This window comes from Dermacentor albipictus, chromosome 1 (assembly GCF_038994185.2).
Source record: "Dermacentor albipictus isolate Rhodes 1998 colony chromosome 1, USDA_Dalb.pri_finalv2, whole genome shotgun sequence".
Taxonomy (NCBI): Eukaryota; Metazoa; Arthropoda; class Arachnida; order Ixodida; family Ixodidae; genus Dermacentor; species Dermacentor albipictus.
Window position 1 is genome coordinate 234,204,466 of NC_091821.1, and position 21,394 is coordinate 234,225,859.

At 45.6% G+C, this 21,394-nt stretch overlaps 1 protein-coding gene across 1 annotated transcript; it reads left to right on the plus strand.

The window, feature by feature from the left end:
* Positions 1–13,728: 13,728 nt before the first annotated feature.
* On the plus strand, positions 13,729–19,224 carry LOC135901259 (frizzled-2-like). The gene has a single exon (XM_065431003.2). The coding sequence runs from the start codon at positions 14,541–14,543 to the stop codon at positions 16,233–16,235; it is 1,695 nt and encodes a 564-aa protein (XP_065287075.1). The 5' UTR covers positions 13,729–14,540; the 3' UTR covers positions 16,236–19,224.
* The last annotated feature ends 2,170 nt before the right edge of the window (positions 19,225–21,394 follow it).

Sequence of the window (21,394 nt, forward strand, 5' to 3'; positions counted from 1 at the left end):
ATGAATGTCTGATAAGCGGTGACTATACCCAGCTTATTAACATGCAAAATAAACATATTTCCATCTCGTTCACTGAGCCAAGTCACACACACACACACACACACACACACACACACACACACACACACACACACACACACACACACACACACACGCACACACACACACACACACACACATACATATATATATATATATATATATATATATATATATATATATATATATATATATATATATATATATATATATATATATATATATATATATATATATATATATATATATAATAAAATTTATGGTACAAATAAGCAAGGAAAGCTGTAATTCGATCATGTATTTTTAAAATGAATGAGCAAAGTTTTATTTTCAAGCAGTTGTGAAATTAACTGTTTTCGTCATTGCAGCGTCATGATGAATGAACAGGATTGCGTAGATACTCGAGAAAAAAAAACAAAGGAAGGGAAAGCTACATAATGACCCTCAGATCTACATCGCAGTTTATGCGAAAGACTCTCGTGTCACGAGTCTTCCGAGCCTTGATCACGCAGTTCTCGGTCCCCAAGTACTGCGATATCTTTTGTTTCTTCAGTGCAAGAGCACTAGAAAAAAAAAAAAAAACACGTTTATTTTCAATGGCCAGGTGTCCATTTACATAGACAGCGTGATCACTGCTGGCGGAAATACCAATCTGCGATGTTCGAGGCCTTGCCTTATGTGCTTTGGGAACAAAATCGTTCTTGTTGCAACTGCGAAACCGAACAATAATGCCCTTATCGTAACTGATTTAGTTGCGGTGCGATGAACTATGTCTAGGTAATCAGTATTAACGTGGCAATCAATTGCTCGCCCTACTCGTTCAGGATTTCAGCGCAGACTGAAAACAGACAGCTCGAGTTGTCGAGGGATTAGTGAGCAGAACGCATCTTTCTCTTCCGTCTTTTCCCACTGTTGAAACATGAGCGACCTCAACGGCTTTTCCGCTTCATTGAGAGCAGCGAGCAGAACGGCAGGTATACAGCAGGCTTGCCGACATGCCTTGCGGACGGGGGCTACCGAAGCAAAAGGATGCTCGCAACGTCCCGCCGCGGCCCGTGCGAGCCGCCGTGTCGGCGAACGCTTCCGGAGCCGACCCGAACATCGTGGCACAAGAGGCAAGCCATTCGGTCCCGAGACCGGCTTCCGAAGCTGACCGGCGAGATGAAAGCTGCTGCGCGTGTGTATACCTCCCCTGACCCGAAAGAAGGGGGGGGGGGGGGGGGGGCTCGCGGCTGCTTCGGCGCACGTCGTCGTCGACGTTGGATTCAGTCGCGGCGCCGAATTAGGCGCCGCGCACCGATCCCATTAGTTTGCGCTGCGGGGCTAGCGGACGCGTAATGGCCCGTGAAAACAGACACCCAAGCCACGCCGGCCTGGATCTATCAATGCGGCCGCTGTATTCCTTCTCGGTTTCGGCACGGAATGCGGATCTGAAGGAAGGGCCTCCGCCGAGCGCGCCGCGTGCGACGAACCGTTCTTCTGCTTTGTGCTCGAAATACGAGGCGTGCGCGCTCACCCAGGCGGAAGCGGCCCCGTGGGCTTCGATACGGCGCCTTTCGGATCGTGGCGCGGGCTCTCCCTCACAAGTAGGAGGTGCTCGTGTTTGCTCGCGCTTTTAATTTCCAAACTCCCACCGCCTCATCCAAGGAAACGCGCCGTGCGCGTACAGGCGTCTCACAGAGCAGCGCTATTTTACCCTCCTCCTCACGCTCTCCACAGCTGCGTTGTCGGGGGAGACGCGATGCGCACGGTCTTCTGAGCATGTCGTTTCCTTTGGCGGCGCTCTAATTAAAACTGATTGGTCCATCGGGGTCCGAATCGCTCGACAAAAAAAAAAGACAAAAAAAACGCCGAGCGCCGCCGTATTGCCGCAGGGTAAATCAAGACCGCACTCAGCCCCGTTCTTCTGTTCATCGTGGAAAGCTCATACATGCACGCACGGCAAGCCGCGCGGAAAGGAAGCACACTCGTACACACACGCATATCGCGCCTGCTCGAACGAAACGCGAGGCGAACAGAAAAGGGATCGCGAGTCCGGTTTTCTGAATTCATAATTAAGAAACTCTAGCTCTTGAAATCGGTGCACACTGCCGCAGGCTGCGCTTCAAATCGTCCGCGCGAAAGAAGAAACATCCGCTTATATTTTATCAATGCGCGGAAGCGACGTGGCTGGCACAGTAGAACTGCGACATCTCTGCTTCGCTGTATTCCGCCGCTTCGTGTCGGGGTCTTCTCGGCGTCATCGGCGCAGCTATTTCTCTGTTCAATAATTCAAAAGCAAACCACTCAGGCGTGGACGTTTCGGCTGTGCGCCAGGCGGCGCGTGCAGAGGTCCTTCACCGCACCGCAGCTATAGCGTGTCCCCCATTATGCGACCCAACTCTCGATGACGGCGACAGCCGGTGGACGTACGTGCACTAATCAAGGGGCCCGCGTGGGGCGGGGACGGCGCCCGGACTCTGATGCATTCCGCGGCTCCCCGAAGGCTTCCGTCCGCGCTAAGGGTAGAAATTATTGGGGACATAAAGGCATTGTACAGGAGCTATAGCCGTTTGGTGCAACGGTTGTGCGATAACGATAAGGAATAGCCAGCGCTTGTGAAGTGAAGCAATATATATGCATCCTGAGATATTTTACTTTTAGGAAATCGGCAGTCAAGCCATGAGATCGGCAGACAAGATATTTCAGACCATGCGTTAAAGCCGTCAGTGTTGTATATTGTCCCATTGTGTGCCTCTTCCCGTCTATTTGTTTTATTGGCATTATATGCCTATATATAACTATATATAACGACGCCAGTCTTAGGTAAGGCACCAGCTCCACGTGTTTCTGGCAACTATAAAGGGGTGCTTTCTGTTGCAAATGGAACCCTGGTATTCCTCCGGGCAGCCGTTTAGCGGGCAGCTCTTAATTTAAACACGCACACCACAATGTTAATCATTAAAAAAATTGGTTCATCACTGTAATCTACACATGAATTATAGCATCAAGGAGAGCATGAGGGCTTCGCGCTTGTATATAGGAGGGTTGCTGCACACCTAGTGTATACTGCTCTGCTGCAGCGTTCTCATCGAAATAATATTAAATAAAGCAACCACTTGGAGCGAAATTTGAACTCGATCTGGAGCACGTATTTTGATTCTTCGGTAGACAATTTGTTCCAAGCGCTGCCGATCCCAAGCTGGTCGCTTTGGATCACCGGCTCCAACGTCGAGGAGCGTATACTCAGGCACGGAATGTTCCACTGCGTCGTCGGTCACATGCAGCATAAAGTTCCAGAGCACAGCGCCGTTACTTTTGCTGGCTGTTTTAGCTATTTTACAGCACGCAACATTATATTTTTTGTTCTGGCAAACTCGTATTTGGAAAATCCAAACGCAACACTATAGCCATCGCTCGAGAATTTTAGCAGTTCTTCCAAAACAACGTGTGGGATTCACCGCTGCAAGATCTGAGGGTGCCCGCAGACACATCAATCGACCTTCTTCAGAACAATCAGTGCGTTCGCAGTCGTTTCAGCATACCCAAAATTTTACCCGAGGAGCATAGGTCTGGTTGTCCTGTCTGAACGACATAATTACACATATATACACGCTGCTAGGGGGATTACAATGTACAGTCGACCAAAAAAGTTTACGGACCACGGGGTCTCAGAAAATGATAAATATACAAGCTGCCTTTAAAAGTAGCCAGTAAAACCCTACATCACAATGTTGTTCGTATATACCAGTAAATGCTGGAAATGGGAATATCAGGCCGCATTTGGAGGCTGCGGAGATATTCCGCTTTTTGTTAGGTCTCTTGGTCCGTAAACTTTTTTGGTCGACTGTACGTTATAGCGAGAATAACGATGCGTTTCAGCGCCTATATACTGTGCTTCACTTGGTGCAAATAAATTGGTCACTTTATTCGTGGCTATAACCAGTTTAAACATCAGTATGCAGTGAGACGATATTGGAAGAGGCAGGCTAGATATTTGCCTCGTAAGCGGCGTTATTGTATTTGGCTAAGAATAAACGGCCATGACAACAAATTTCAGACGATCTTCATTATGCGTTCTCAGTTTATGCTTGTAACAGTGTTCCTACTAAGTTAAACATCCCCCCCCCCCCATCCCCCCGACAACACGCTGCTCGATCGCGTGTTGTTTCCTGTGGCTTGAAGCTGTCCAAAAATAAACCATTGTTTTATTAATTGCACTATACAAGAAATGTACGCAAGGCAACCGCACAAATTCTCTGAACATTTTTTTTTACTTTATTGTGATGCAATAAGGCTTGCCGTAATGTACGAACGTTAGATTCCATAGCCATGTCTCCCATTTACTGGCACTCACATAGCGGATGCAATTACCCAAACACCGTCCTTCCGGAATTGTGGTGCGAGATAGAAGTGCAAATTCACACCAAGTTGCTGCATTTCAGACGCATTCCCTGAACGCTGATATACTAGAATAAACACCGATGGTTGACGTCAGTTTGGGGCAGTCAGCTCGAACAATGTAACAGAAAAAAAATGCACACGGCACGTGACAACAAATTTTAAGCATGTTGCAAACGATCTAATTGGACATTTCCCACAAACATCAAAATAAAAGTAGAAAAGCAGATTCATCTCATTTTACGCACACCCTCGTTCAGTGTTGTGCGTCACAAGCCGCGCTTAACGAATGCGACGGTATAATGCATTGCATTTCTTAGCGCATCAACCTAATGTGATGCGACACTGTTTACGTACACCGCATCGACCTTTCGCGTGCGCTTTCAGCGAGGTCGTCTCGCACGCCAGTGGAAAGCAAACGCCAGACCTCTCGCTTTCGCTCTTTCCCCCTTGATGCGATACGCTAGCTAGCCATTTACATGAATTCGTTAAAGGCGACTTCAGTCACTCAAGCTTCCTCTGCTTGTCGCATATGCGATGCGCCTTCCGCGTTATATGTCCGTTTGAATGCGATGCGCTGGAATGATGATGCGCTGCTGTCGCTTTCATAAACGTGACTATATGTACTGTTGTTTCTCAGTGTATACACGCGTCACGTGTTTGCGTATACGTCAGCCATACTACACAAGATTGCATATTGCGGGAAACGACAGCCCGGAAGTGAGAGATTGCACTACGCCAAATTGCAAGAAGCATCAAGTGGTCAACGCCTTGCCTGAGGAAAGTGGCATAATGTGCAGGCTGTATACCTATATATTTTGCTCAGCCTGGCAGCTTGCTGCTTCCTTGACAGGGAATACGGCGGAGAAGCAAAGTTGCCTGCCGATTTCATCCTTCATTCTCGATCACAGCCGCAAGAGTTCAGCGGTTATACTCCAAGACACGCTCTCACTGACAGCCTGGGCTACAGTTCCCCTCAACAAATATCAACAAAAAACAGGTGGTGTAATTGGCACGCACATGCATACAGAATAAATCACTATAAACACAGTGGGGTGCCTGTCACGAGGAAAAAGTGGTTGTTAGTTGAGTAAAAATGAGGTGAGATTCTCTGTATAATGGCGGATGAAGGACTAATGAAGGAGTACTAGCAAACTTGCCTTTATAGATTATTTAATTTTTAAAACTGCAGCGTCCACTAAAGGAGCGTGCGTTCTTTAATTCTCGCGGTTTGCTCGGCTCTTCTTGGCAGTCATTTTCGCCACATATTTAAGTACTATTCCTTACATAGTTAGCACTTCCATTTGTTCCATAGTTTGAACTTTCTGCTTTTATTCGAAAGGCGAGAAAAAAAAATAACTTGAAAAAGAGCGTTTTTTTCTCTCTCTTCGCCTTGAACGTCGGCGCAGAAAGCAACGAATTGCCCTTACTTGTTTGTTCTGCGTTGTACATGCATAGCGTAGCATAATAAAGGCGGTTGTGATATGTGCGGCAAAGGCAATGATCACTACAACTGCATTTTCGTGCCGATTGCATAGACTGGGGCGCTGTCGAAACAGCTACTCTTTCATCTTTCACAATTTTATCTATACTACGCTCTTCTTCCAACAACCACTCTTTATATACGCCCACGTTTCTCCTCTGTTTGCTCAGCATTTCTTTTCTCTGATAAATCTTCCGTGTCTGGTACACTTATATTACGCTTCCATGTTCTCTTTATATTCTGCGGCATTATAGCCTGGAGCGTCCAAGTTTCACCTCAATTCATCATATATTCTCTCCTCTGCCAGTCCGTGCTAACATGAGCGTAATATGAAGCACATGTCGTTATAAAGTATTCCTGGGCGAATGTGGACAAACGGATAAATTTAAATGAACTGAAAGTGATTTTGATAACACAGGTAAAGCTTCCCCCCCCCCCCTTCTTCTTATTTTTCTGACCCGCCGTGGTTGCTCAGTGGCTATGGTGTTGGGCTGCTGAGCACGAGGTCGCGGGATCGAATCCCGGCCACGGCGGCCGCATTTCGATGGGGGCGAAATGCGAAAACACCCGTGTACTTAGATTTAGGTGCACGCTAAAGAACCCCAGGTGGTCGAAATTTCCGGAGCCCTCCACTACGGCGTGCCTCATAATCAGAAAGTGGTTTTGGCACGTAAAACCCCAAATATTATTATTATTTTTCTGATTTCTTCTCTGTATTAAGGAAAGAAGGAAAAAGAGCACTTCCATCTGCTTTTTTTTTTTTCCTTCTTGTTTTGGCCCAACGTGTAAGCGCTTGTCGAAGACACTTGACGGAAACGCTATGCTTCCGTGCCGTGCCCCAGCGCTAAAGCGCGGCGTTCCCACAATTGCATCCAACTGGACCGTCCCGTGCACCACGTGACACGGGAATATTTGGTTGGCTCAGCTCAAACATTTTGAGCTGTCAAGCTTTTATTTTTCTTGTAAGGAATAACATTCATAACGTGGATCTATGCGATAAGAAGCAACAGCTAGCAAAAATAAGCATTTAATTATACTCCGTTATTTTCACAGCAGACGACTGCCGCTTCCAGCGCTGCGGTAATGCGTGTCATGACTGCTGTCTCCTGCGGAGGACGCGCTTTCTTTCAGGAGACGCGCTCATACGTTACACTGCGGTAACTGACAAGCTACTGATGGAAGGCCGCATAACGAGCCTAAGAAGTGTATATGGTTTCAGGACAGCATCAGCAGGCGGCCATGTGTACCTGAGGCAACGATGAATGCACTCGCTACACCTAACTTTCGTGGGCTCACCACGTCGATCAAGATAATTTATACACCGAGATATACAATGATTGAATGTCTGCACAAAATGCTCTGCATTGGTGACGTCACCAGACAAGTGCAAGAATCAGCAATTTTAAATCTGTTTATTGTACTTGTGTTCCTGACGGCAGATGGACAGCTGCAAACAAGGTCAAGAATTTAATATTTTTAAAGCGAAGGTTTCCTTGCGCATGCTCCCGCGTTTTCGTGACCGTGGCTGCTGGCTGATGCTGCTGTCCTGCCGAATAGCTTATACGTACATAAAGAAAAGATAATAAAACAAGATCACGCACGTGCCTGATGGTGGGGTTGAACCTCGGTCCGCAGCAAGATGTCAAATTCTCGAACCATTTGGCAACAATCGCACACGTACTTCTATCGTGCCAACGCCAGCTAGCAAAGTGGTTGCTTGAGCTACTTCGTGAGCCTATACCTTCGAGGGTGTGCAGCGCAACGGTAACAACAGGGAGAAAAATAAAGAGGACACGGACGAGCGCGGACTTTCAAACGAACTTTATTGACGAAAACATTGAAATAATATACAAAGGGAAAACGGGGCTCTCGTTATCATGAACAAACCGAATAAAACGAAGGGAGAAATAGCTAAACATTAGAAAAGAGGAAACACCAAAGAAAGTGAAGCATTGCTGAAATAACCATCACTATCGCAGTGCACACGCGTAGCTCTCGAGAAACACAAGCTCTCTATCAGACGGAGTAATTGATGGCTTAGTGACACAATCACGCATTCGAGGGGTCATTTTGGGCTGCTTCCAGAATGATTCGAGTGCGTTCATCTCGGTGTTTGGGTAGCACAGCGGTGCTCTCAAAGGCACACGTGCTTGTATGAATAGCCGTGTCCGCCATTTCTCACGTTGCACGCATGCTCGCGTATAACCGATCATTACCGGATCAACCGCATCTGCCTTTCTGTCCCACGTAACACGCTGCGCATGGACACGTCGATCCGGTAAACAACCTCTCGTGTGCATTACACAAACTGGTCATGATGTTTTACATTACAAGGGCTTTTGAGCTTAGAAATGAGAGCAGGCCTTCCGCGAAAGCTGTGAGAGCTTATGCTGGGACGGAAAAAACTACCTGCACGCTACATTTCAAGCGATGCGGCACTTGTGCCGGTTGGAGATGACCGCGGCTTTGTCGCGCTTTTGGGCTGCCAATTGATTCCCTGGGTTGGTCACCTTATCTCGCCTATATTTGCGGATAGCCTCAGCTACCAACAATGGAACGGAGTAGCCGGCTGCCTTAAGGCGATCCGCATGAGTAGTAAAACTAGAGTCCATTCAGTGATGGCAGGACCTGTCAAGGACGTTAGGGAAGCAAGTTTTGGCGATACCTCTCTTAACCAATTTGTTGTGGCATGAAGTGTAGGGCAGAAGCGGCTTCGTGACGTGAGGCTCATAAATCCAGCAGGTGAGGCTACGTGAGAACATAAGCGTAATGTCAAGAATGCGGATCGAATCATTTGTTTGCATTTCACGCGTCAGGATAAACGGTTTCAGGCTATCTTTGAAGGTTTCTAGAATGTGCACAGGAGACATGGAAACACGAAGAGCATGATTTTTGATAACAACTAGGTAGCCGTCAACGAACCTGAATATTCTTAAGACAGAGGAACCGGACAAACGCTCATCCAGCACCCTATCAAGCTTGGCTAGAAACAAGTGACTTAGTAGTTTGAAGTTTACTGCTTGGTATTGCATGTGCAAAAAAAAAAAAAAGCTGGCTTAGATATAAAATATAGCATCAGGAGGTCCCAGAGTGACAAGCTGCCAGGGGGACCTCCTATCATTAGAGGACACGTAAGAGTATTAGAGCAACAAGAACAGGGTGAGAAAAAAAAAGCGACAAGAAATAAAATCCGTTGAGAACAACGTATAATAAATAGAAAGCAATTACTTATGCATTAAAACAGCTCTATACAATAGTAGCACATGAAATGCTCATTAACAGGAATGTAGCAATCTAAAAAAATCGCTTTTCTACACATTACTGACAACGAAAAATAAAACTAGTTTTACAAAGGTATGAAGCCAAACAGTACAGTAACAAAAATAATTTACACTCACACCTGCGTGTCACTTGTAAATGAGAGATGCCTGTGTGCTATGCGCATGCCTCGCACAAAGAAAATGTCATAATTATAAAAATGCTTTTTGACAAATGAAGAGATGGTTCTGCTAACAGTATTTTTTTTTCGTGTTGTGTTTAAAAACTGCAATGAAAGAGATGACTTAATATTAACAGGGATGCGATTCCAAAGTGTAATGCCATAGAAGCGAAGTGTAAATTTTCCATAGTTGGATCTGATTTTAGGTCAGAGAAGGTTATTGCGCTCTGAAAACCTAGCAATATTTTTGTTGATAAGTTTATCAGAAGGAAGGCTGGCTAATGATATTTCACGATGAAAGAGACGAAATGTAACGAGAGGCAACTTACGATAGAACAGCTGTTGAATGAGTAAGATGCGAAGATGTTGATAGATAGGTGAAGAATGGCAGCGGAATGAGTTAAAAGCGATTAATTTATTGCCTAATTTGGTAAAATTATAGATGACCCGATCGAAACACCTTCATTCTGGAGGTAAATGGCTTCGTTCCATCATGGTCCTTGGTTCCATTCTACGAAGGTGGATGTAAGGTGAAGCTTCAACAGGCGAAGCAAATCGCGCGCGCTCAGACCAACAGTATTCTGGAAGACTGATTCGCCGTAATTTTCAACGCATTCTTCGATGCAAACAAACAGTTCATTATGTGGGAGAGAATAGTAGAGGTCCTTGACGTCTATCGAAAAGAAGCTATAGCTATTCGAGGTGGTCGCCACGTCTGTCACATTGCTTATAGCATGGGTGTGCGAGAGCGCATGCGCGCGAGCCAGTCTTCTCTACGCCAAAGACGTATGATTGAAATGGGGACATTTTATAGCATTTTATTAACCGCTCCATGAAAGCTTCGCTTCACATTGATTCCGATACATGCGTTAGATCTGCGTATATTTGGTATTCCAGTCACGAAATGCATATTTCGTCCCAAGAATATATTACCCATATATTTGTACACGGCCAGCAGCTTCTTAACAAATGCTCAGTACGCAGCAAAACCCTATTCGTGTGTGCCGTGAAGCAGACGTACATTGTGTTAGGTACCTGATAGCCCAGTTTTGCCGAACTATCCTGTTCTGAAAAACTGAATTCTCGCGGTATAACTCGACGTGGCCGCAAGCGTCTCTGAGGGAAAAATAGGCATTCTTCGCACATAGGCACATGCAGGATCCGGTCGTGCAGAATATATACCGAGATGTCGAACGAAGGCTGTATTTACGAAGACTTCTTTTTCAATGTAATAAACGTCATACATGTGCGCGTTATTTGTAACGGCAAACTTCAGCAGCTTCTTTTTAGAATAAAAGGCAATCCATTACGACTGTGCTTCTTTCGATACAATCCATTGGCAAGCACTCAAGATGATCTATCAATGTTAGGTTTCATGTCAGTAATGCTTGCAGTCCTGATAGCGTTGCAGGCTTACAAAACGACGCGGGCATCGCTGACGTTCATGAAATCGACTGGCCTCAGTGAACGATTGTAGGCGTGAATTGATGGGCAAACGCAAGTGTTCGAATTGATAGTACCTTTATCCCTCCCACTCGTTTCTGTATTTTCATTCCTTAACCCCCTTCCTCCGCATGGGGTAGCAAACCGGACGCGCGTCTGGTTGACCTCCCTACCTTTCATTCCTTCTTTTCCTCTTCCTCCTTCTATAATCGTTACTAGGAAAGGTTCAAACGCGTCGGGTTATTCTGGACCAGCTCTAATAAGTGGATTGCCGCGAAAAAGATTCCAAACTGAAGTATTGCAGCTTTGATCGGCTAAAACGGCTGTCACAGGGCGCACTTTCGATCGCGATCGAGCCCAATCCGGATCGAATTTCTCGGTCGCGAATGGCTTCTTTGCTCAACCTGGGGAACCAGTCGCGGTCGACAATTTCGATCCAGATCAGTCTCGGTCACGATCGAAAGTGGCCGTGTTGTACAGGTATTAGTTCAAGAGCCTGAGGAACGAGCGAAAAGTCTCCGGATCTGTAAATGTGAGCATGTTAGGTGAAGTCTGGCAAAATAGTGACGCCGATATACTTGAATGGGGGTATGATTTCTAAGGCAAAGTTGTCATGGTAATATATATTTTATGCTTTTGCATGGCAATCTGGTTAGGCGCGTAACTTTACATTTATTTCGGTTTAGTTCCAAGCACCTATAGACTTGTACAACGACAAAGCAGTATGAAGGTCGGATTGGAGTGTTTTAGTATAGTTGGCAACAATTATTTCGTACGTTCCTGTTTGCGAACAACTGAATGTGAGATGAAACCCTCGTGGTGCATTTGAAGAACGCGGGATTTGGGAGAGACTCAGCACTATAGCAGCGACAAAGTCGAACGACTTAAACTAACATTCAAACCAAATAAGTAGTTTAGAATCTAAGTATCTGCAAGACACAAGAGGAACCGGAAGGACAAAACAGACCCCAGCTAACTGAAAGGTCGCGTGGCGGTGGAAAAGCAGGAATATGTAAATACTATACCTGCCTGTGCTCATGCGAAAACAGCGCCAACTCATCATTTACGGCCACGCGAATGCATACTCAAAACATAACGCTCTATATACGCCTCAAAATTCATGTTTATGCACCGATAATTTAGGGCTTACTTAAGCGCGTGCTACCGTTATTACTGAAGTGCCCCGCCTTAACCTTAAGAATCACTTCATTCCTATGTTTACATAGAACTTTGCTGCCTGCGCTTGCAGTTTGATCGATTAACGATCGTTTGTGCTCAGTTTATCCCTGATTGATGCAACGGCATGTCCGCCTTGTACAACCGCGAAAAGGAACTTTATAAATTACTACTGCACGGCGTTCTACAAACTGTCAGTATGCTTAACAAAACAGCTGTCAGATCTTTTTGCCGTTCAACTGCACTTTCTCTGCACGGTGGCGCATATCTTCGTAACTTACTGCCAGCTGGCCCTAAACATTTTACTAGTTAATTCCGCAACGGCTTGAAGTCTCTGGGACAGAGCACAACCGCTCGCTGAAAACGTATGTAGATGCGTTTAGAAAGGTTGCCAATAACACACTTATAGGCAATGATGACCAACATATGTTCCACACCCGCTTACATTAGGCGTGAAGGTGGTTTTGTCAGAAAGACAGCTAGCACCTCGAAGCTATACACCCTTCCTTTGTCATGGCAGAAGTTATCATTATTGTAAACAGGAAGCGACATACGCGCAAGTACTGTGAGGTTTGTTCTTTTCATACATATATAACATTAGAAGATGCTGGCGCTGTTTTCCATCATTTGTTCAATTAGAGAGCCCTTAATCTGGTCATGTTCTGCCGCCTGTAATGCATGCGATGAATGGACCCGGATGCTGCGATCCTTTCCCAACTGTGAGTCTCATTTATGCATACTTCCCGTTCCACACATAGGTTTGTGTTTACTTGGCGTGACAACAGTTGCCATCGGTACTTTCGCTGTTTTTTTTTTTCTAGGGGAGTAAGATAATGTTTTTTTTTAATTGTCAATTGGATCCTCACATTACAGAAAACTTCGCAAAACTTGTTTGTCTCATAGCCTGGCTGGCTAGTAACGGGACCAATTGTTCGACGTACCTACGTAATTCGGCAGGCGGCTACCACAGTAACAAAAGGAAAACAAAACTAAATACAAACATTAGAAAACACGATTCAATTATACAAAGGATAAAAGCAAACAAGTTGACCATCTGTCCAATTATACACTTATCCACTGAACATGAAACGCTTCATGGCCGCGGAAAAATTGTGCGCTGCTTTCACATCAGTCGGTATAGCATTCCAAATGAGGGCGCCGTGAAAATCTAATAGCCTTCCACCGCAGGCATTTCTGGCAACCGGTAAATTAAAACAGTTGTTCGCTGCAGCCCTTGTACAGCGCGCAGGTAACGTAAAGGTGCTTAGTGGGAGAGGGTCGTCATGTTTTGTTATTCTATGCATTACGTCAGCAACACTTAATATATCAGTGTTACCACAGGCACAAACTCATCAATGGCTATGCATTGTTGATGCGACAATGCATAGCCTAGGATCAAACGAACGCTTTTCCTGCAACGGCACGGTTGCGCTGTAAAAAACACGCGGTGAAGTTATGTTCGTTCATTCATCACATCGGCATGAGCTAAAGAATACGGAGTGGGTACGGCTAGGTTGGCCACCACTTTCGTCTCGGGAAGCACCGTCAACGGAGTGCTCTTGTAAATCGCCCACGAAAACGAGGAGCCAGGGTAGCTCGCAGAACGGAATCACGAGGCTCGGCGCGAGGAGGACTGCGGCGGAAGAGCGGAGGAGGAGCGGTTGGCAGCAAAAATAGCTCGTCGTGCAGGTCCTAGTGAAGATGCTAAAGCACAAAAGTGGAAATTCTCGGAGAATTCTTTATTGTCCCCTGAGAGCGGGCGTGGGGGAGGTAGTTGAAGTCTGACCGTCTTTACTAACGAAGCCTGTCACACGTGCGGCTGAAAGCTGTAAAACCAGTTGTTACACAAAGCGCTTCGGCGACGTGGGACCGGGGGATGCGGCCCACAGCGAAGCAGGGAGGGCTCACTGAGCCTTCTCATCGGAGTGAACCAACCTGAAATGAGCGGCCGCTAGCGACGAAGAATGGCACGCACTGGTTGCGTGCCGGGTAGTTTGGGTCTACGCAAGTGTTCACTTCCGACGCAGTGTTATGAAGCGGACCATGAGCGGGAAGGCGCAGAGACCGTTCAGTGACACGCTCCCGAGAGAGCCCAAGACCTTGGCGGGAACAAAGAGTGTACCGGCAGTGCCGGCTCGGGCGGGCACAACCAGCTGCACCCAGGGAGAGGGAAACCGGCGGCTGCCGCTCCGTTCGAGAGAGGCACCGACGCTTCCCGCACGCCACGTCCGCCTTTCTCGCCCTCGGATTCCTTAAGAGAGGAGGAGCTCCGGCCAGGCGCACATTGGTCGGACGGGCGTCTGTTGGCGCGCCGGCAGCCAATGGAGCGGACCGGTGGTTCGGCGGGTTTTGGGCGAGGAGACGGGGCAACTTTGGCACCACTGAAAGATTTCCAAAGCAAGCAAGCAAGACGCGCGGCCATGTTTCAGTTTCGGTAGCGTGTGTCGTTAGCCCGAAACAAAAACACTGCCGATGGGCCTGCTTCAACCCGACGCCATGTAGTGTTCTTGAAGCCTGTGCCTTCGGAGTTCTCCCGGACGTACACCGAGCGGCTGCCATCGCCTGGGAAACGCGGCTGTGATGCGGCCCCGAAACGTCTCACTAGGCCTAGTAGCGCTGGCAGCGCTGCTGGCACCCGGCCTGGGCCAGGTGGTAAGCTCGCGTGTGTCCGAGCACCGTATTCCTCATCATGGTCGCTGTGAACCCATCACGATTCCGCTGTGCAAAGACATTCAGTATAACGAGACTATCATGCCCAACTTGCTTAATCACCAAAAGCAAGAAGACGCCGGCATGGAAGTGCACCAATTCTTTCCATTGGTCAAGGTCAAGTGCTCGCCGGACTTGCAGTTTTTTCTGTGCTCTATGTATGCACCAGTGTGCACGATCCTGGAGTACCCAATCCCACCGTGCCGTTCGCTTTGCATGTCAGCGCGCGAAGGCTGCGAGCACCTGATGAACAAGTTTGGCTTCAAGTGGCCGGAGTCCCTTGAGTGTGACAAGTTCCCAGAAGTTGGCTCATCGGAAAAGCTTTGCGTCGGCGAGAATGTAACTGAGCATCGAATCAACCACACTCCAACTTCACCGAATTCGACGGGTCTCCTTGTGAATCATGGTTTTCTCTGCCCACGCGAGTTTCGTGTGCCCCTTGGTTTGGACTATGTGTTCCGCATTCGTGGTAAGGAAGAAAAGAACTGCGGGATGCCGTGCCACCACATGTTTTTCAGGGGCGAAAACCTCAAGTTTTCGCGCTACTGGATCGGTGCTTGGGCCATACAGTGCATGGTGTCCACGCTGTTCACTGTACTGACATTCCTAATCGACATGCAGCGGTTCCGTTACCCGGAGCGACCCATCATTTTCCTCTCATTTTGCAACCTGATGGTGTCTTCCACCTATTTCGCGGGTTTCGTGCTCGGCGACCAAGTGGCCTGTAACGAGCCTTTCGAAGTGCCGGGTGGACACAGTAACATTGAAATGGTTCGCACGATCACGCAGAACAACAAAAAGGAAGCGTGCACTGTAATGTTTATGGTGCTTTATTTCTTCAGCATGGCCGGTTCAATCTGGTGGGTTGTCCTCACACTCACCTGGTTCTTGGCGGCAGGGCTCAAGTGGGGTCATGAAGCAATTGAGAGCAACTCGCAGTACTTCCACCTCGCTGCTTGGACTATACCAGCCGTAAAAACTATTACGATCCTAGCTATGGGCAAAGTAGAAGGGGACGTGCTCAGCGGAGTCTGCTATGTCGGTCTTTGGAACATGGACGCCTTACGTGGTTTCGTTCTTGCGCCGCTGTTCGTTTATCTTGCCTTAGGCAAGGTATTTCTTATGGCGGGCTTTATATCTCTCTGCCATATCCGAACTGTGATGAAGCACGATGGCACCAAGACAGACAAGCTGGAAAAGCTCATGGTCCGGATCGGCATCTTTTCCTTCTTGTACACTTTACCAGCTCTAACAGTGTTATGCTGCTACTTCTACGAACAAGCTCACTTCGACGACTGGATGCTCGCTTGGCACTGGCAAGTGAACGCAGAGCAGCGTTGGAGCATACCGTGCCCAGAGCCGTCGTGCAACCGCCGCGATCGTACCCTGCGCCGGCCAGAGTTCTACGTCTTCATGATCAAGTACCTGGGCATTCTCATTGTGGGCATCACGTCGGGCGTCTGGATATGGTCCGGAAAGACATTCGCATCGTGGAGAAACTTTTACGCCCGCTTGCAGAACTTGACATCCACGCCAGCGAGGCGCCGGGCAGAGGCATACGTTTGACCAGCTGTCTCTGCCGACATCTACTCAGGAATCGCGCGTGCTAGCGCATTAACGGTAGGCCCGATTTATTACGCCGTGCCAACGCAAGCGGCCAATGCGAACGGCATCGTCACTCCGTGTAAGTGACGGCGTCGTTTTGCAAAGTGCGAGTCGTGAAGGTGGTACTGTACCGGCCATGCCGGGTGTACTGTCCGCCTGGCGGATGCACCCTTCGTACTCTGCGACTAATGTCGCCTTCACGAACCGTGAGTGCTCGTGCAGGTGATATCGGTCAGGTTTATTGATGCGGCTGCCATAAATGCATTAACTGCATTCGCCATGACCGTCATCAGTAACTTGCAGTGGACTCGTGGTAGATTTGATCTTTCTTATGTGCCACTTAGACTCAGCCAGGAGAGTAGCAAGCGTTGATGCTCCATGAGCTTCTGATTCTCTCGTATCAGCACAGGGTTGTAAGATTTAGAAAGATCCTGCCAGTGAATTACATGCAGCACAAATTATAGTGTTTCTCGGTGACGTAGGCAAGGTATGTGGTACATGGCGGGAAAGAGAATGGAGTGCTATTCTGTGTTAAAAGAAACACAGAAATACTAGAACATATCTTTCATGTTTTTAGAGCGATGGTTTGCTAAAGGCAGTGTCAAAAAATATCATTAGCTGGTGTTTTTTTTTCATTGTAATTTATATATGTATGCATTGATTCCCATCACACTCTTATGCTTTAAGCAGCAATGGCAACATAAGTGATGCACTGTTCTCATTAATGCTGCCATTTGCAATCTTGCGATAGGTGTTCACAGACGTCCATAATTGGATTGCATGCACAAGTTGTTGTTTAAGCTGTGTGTCAAGCATGATCAACAAAAACGGGAGGCAACGAGCACAATTCAGCGGCGCACATTATTTTTTCTTCTTGCTTGAGTGTTCATGCAAATGATCACAGGACACTAAAAGCCAGCAACCTGACTCAAAGGCGCACATTATTTCCGTATATTTCTTTTCCTATGAGTGAGTGTTCATGAACTTTGGGACAGTTTATCATTTGCCATTTCAAGCTGCACAGCACTTCATGTTTTCACTGCCAGAATATTTTGCTGGCCTGTCCTGGGAGCATATTTTATTTATGCCTTTTCGTGGGCTAAGCAGAGCATATTCAAATAAAAGAAATGCTCTCCTCGCTGGACCATTGCATATACTTGGGCAAGACCAATTTTCACTTGCGTAACTTGAAAATTGGAAGGCAGAAGTGCAGTGCACTTGACCTTGACACTTTGTTACTTTGGTGTGCTCAAACAATTTAATGCCTACATAATGCCATACTTTCAGTAAATAGTTTATTGCCATTATTAATGGAAAGAGTGCTTATACATCAAAATATTGCTTCTGGGCAGCTGATATACACTTAACACTAGTTCAAATAGCTGTGTAGCTGGCATTTTTTACCATGATGTCGGTGATGAACCTGTCGAATACTACTGTTTCAACATTTAAGGCACCCAAGTGGATATCTTCAGTGCACTTCTATGAAGTCACTATCATTTCTAGCAGCATCGCCCCATGTTCTAGCTGCTAGATGTGTTCAGAACGTGTTCATATTCATTTTGATCCCATATTGGTGCGTATTTACCTGTGAAACCTCATCCAGCCTTTTTTTCTTTCTTTTTTACGCTGTATGCTTCATGCTCTGAGCTGATGCATGCAATAGATGCCACATTTGATCCTTACGTTACTTGGCAACATTATTTTTTCGCACGATTTTCTGGACGACATGTTCCTGTGCTGAGATTCATCCTTTCATTGGCGATAACTGTGTGCCCATAGCTTGTAAAACAGGCAAACACAGAATTTTTTGTCGCATGTTGCTGGTAGCATCCACTTGTCTTTAATTTAAGTATCACACGCCAGTATGTATACTTTGGTGAATGACAAATACTTTTTAACTTATGCAATCTTTGTTGAACACATCAATTGACATTATAATTTAAATGTTACTTTGTAGTTTTATGGCACCATGTGTCAACATGGCCAAAGGGGCACCAAAAGTGCCTGTTTTGGACAGCTAAGCTTCAAACTTGGGTTCTCTGTTAATCAGTGCTGGCATTAGTAATCGTTTGGAACAACTTTTGGCAGCTGTGGCACATTTTAATACTCTTCAGAAGTGGACCTGTGATTAACTGCATTATTGTAACGGAGATATTTTCCTTGTTCACCCTCTTTTTTTTTTTTTGCCATCTCACTAGATGTGATGTGCTTTCAGTGATGTTTGAAGCCTATTCCTTTTCTCTGTTATCATTTGAGCTTTTGGTGCAAAGATTTCACTTAAAAATCAAATTTTAGAACTTGTGCCCACTGATAACACAGTTGATTGGAAAATGCCCTTCTTTTAAGAATAACCATGTTCCGTATTTTAGTTGTAAGCATTAATGTGCAAAGGTAAATGAAAACATGGACACATTTCACATGTCTCGTGCTGCTTACATGATGTTATGGTATTACCGGTCTGCACTCCAGTGTCTGCACAGTGCAGATGCCTTTTTATGTTCGACGCAAGTTTTGTTTGCATATTGCTGAACATAATGCTTGCTTTGCTAACTGTTGTAGCAAAGGTGTTGATTCACTGTACATAGCGTCAACTTGATGAGTTCCTTATGATGTACATTTTCATGGTTGTATTTTGATTTTTATGAAACTGGTTAGCTACACTGCATGCTGCTACAAGCTGCTAGCACAATTACATGTCACAATGTCTTCATCCTACCTGATTGTATGCTGGCTCATGCTGTGTTCTCTTTAAATAGAACCTTTTTTTCACTGCAGTCATCTGTGCCTCTACTTTCTTGTACACAAACTGTCTTCTACTTTGATTGTTTTTAATGAGGATGTCATTCACTACCCTCACCATGTCATTCAGGCAATGTGGTGTTCAGAACAGCCTTGCTTGAAATAAAGCGTATGCTGGAATAAGACAATTTTATTCCTATTGCAAAGAGATTCTGTTTGCCTCTGATAATTTGCTGATGGGACACACTCCATGTGTTGCCTCCCGGATTGGTTAGAGAAAACGGCGATGCCAATGAAATGGAACCGACTTAATGGAAATGTGGTACAGATGTTGAGCAACATACAGTATGCTGGTAATATTTAAGTCTGAGCGCTAAAGGCTAGCCTCCTTGTTCCTCAGCATTTGCTGGTTCTTGGTTTCAAACTTGCTTGCCCAGAAAGCTGCTAAGTACTGCTACAATATGCTGTGAAGCACATGAGAGGTTCTGCTAGGGCAGGTGGAATGTAGACCATGGACTTATGAAAACTTCCAGTTCATCGTGTTCTGTAATCTAAAAAAATACGCAAGTATTTTTTCCATGCACCAATCGTGCAAACATTACATGTATATTTCGTTGTGAACAACACTGGACATGAAATGAATACCTGTCTCATTAGAAGTCGCAGGTGGTTTGCATTGTATGCTCATAGATGACTGCCGGAAAAGCTACTGTTATAAAAATGGAAAACCATAGCACATACTAAAACTTATGGTTCTGACGGATGCATGATGTTGCTTGAAGCTCCTTGTACGAGCTCTCCAAAAATGTATGGGGAGTTTTCAATTATTGTGCCTTTTTGCATATGACGCTTTCTACGCCACTCCCTTTGTTAAATTATTTAAGGTTAACTAAAATGTACTGGCACTTTAAACACTCTTCTGATTTAAGCTCATGGAACAATCCTTCAAGCAGTCAAAATCCCCATGTTTACCAAGTGGTCGTTATTGGATGTGTATCACACACTCTACAGCTGTTGATTGTTGTGGGCAGCATGGAAAAGGGAATATCCTGGCAGGAACAAATGAGGGTAGTTGAAAATTACTTTATATTGCCTTAAACTGTTTTAGACCAGTTTTCCATTGATCAATGAATTAACTGGAGTTCATTTAAAAAAAGTGACTTCACAAATGGGACTTAGTATGGATAATTTGATGGTGTGATTGAGTAAAAGCAGCCAGTGACAAAATCGAAATTTTCAACTGCATTGCTATAAAGTAACTTGTTACATGTTAGTAGTTGACAATAAGTAAAAGCACTCTGACCACTGAAGAAAATTAGACTTTACAGCTCCCCTGATGGGAGCCTTGCTCACAAATCAGATTTGTGAACAAGGCTCCCATCAGGGTATACAAAACATCTCTTTTGTTTTCTTCTGTGGGTTAGCATCCTTTTTACTTATTGCCAAGATCATTTCCAAACAGATGGGGTTACGCAGTTCTGTATTATATAAATAAAATTATTGCATTCCACTAAAACTAGAGAGAATGCATTCATCTTGGCACCTGTCATGTTCACCTGTTCCAAATTTATGGTATCGATAATACTAAGTTTATGAACACCCCTTGTGCATACCTGGAAGCTGTGAAAGGCCCCTCAGGAACCTACCATTCAAGAGACTTGCCAGTGATGAGCATTGCCTATAGGAAGAACAAGTGACACATCCAGATTCTACTTGAAACAATGTGTCAGTGGAATTCCTGTTTCATATGATCTGATTTTATTTGCAATTTCAAATGTGCAGTGCCACAGCTGTGCCAAATGTGTCATCAGCTCCTTCATGCATTAAGTTTTTCGATATCTAAGAGTACTGAATTTTCCTACAAAGGCTACTCGTGTGGAATCAAGAGAAGCCAATAACTATGTAACTCGTCGGACATGTGATGATGGCTTGCCTGCTTATTTTCTGTTCTGAAAGAGTAATAGGCTCAGATAAGAGGAATTTTATGAAAGCCATCTTCTTCCCTGAGGGAGCCTGCACCAACAATAAAGTTCTGGAAGTTCTCAAATGCGAAAGCAGCAGCCACTGTGACATGTGCACATGAAACATGAATACAAAGTCTGCACATGCTGTTCTCACAGCTACAGCTCCAAAAAATGCAATACAAAATTTCTCTATGTGAAACAGGCTTATAGCTGTATTCTCCATGTTGCCCCGTTAAATTGAAAGCAGGAAGTCTGGTTTGTGTTGAAGCAGGCTTGCAGCATTGGCTAATTGAACTGCATAGTCACAGCCATTTTTCTCAGCATGCAACACCATAGACACTGGTTATGAACTGTGAGTGAAATGACAAAAACACATGATGACCAGGAGACTGAAAATATTTTCAATTCCGATGA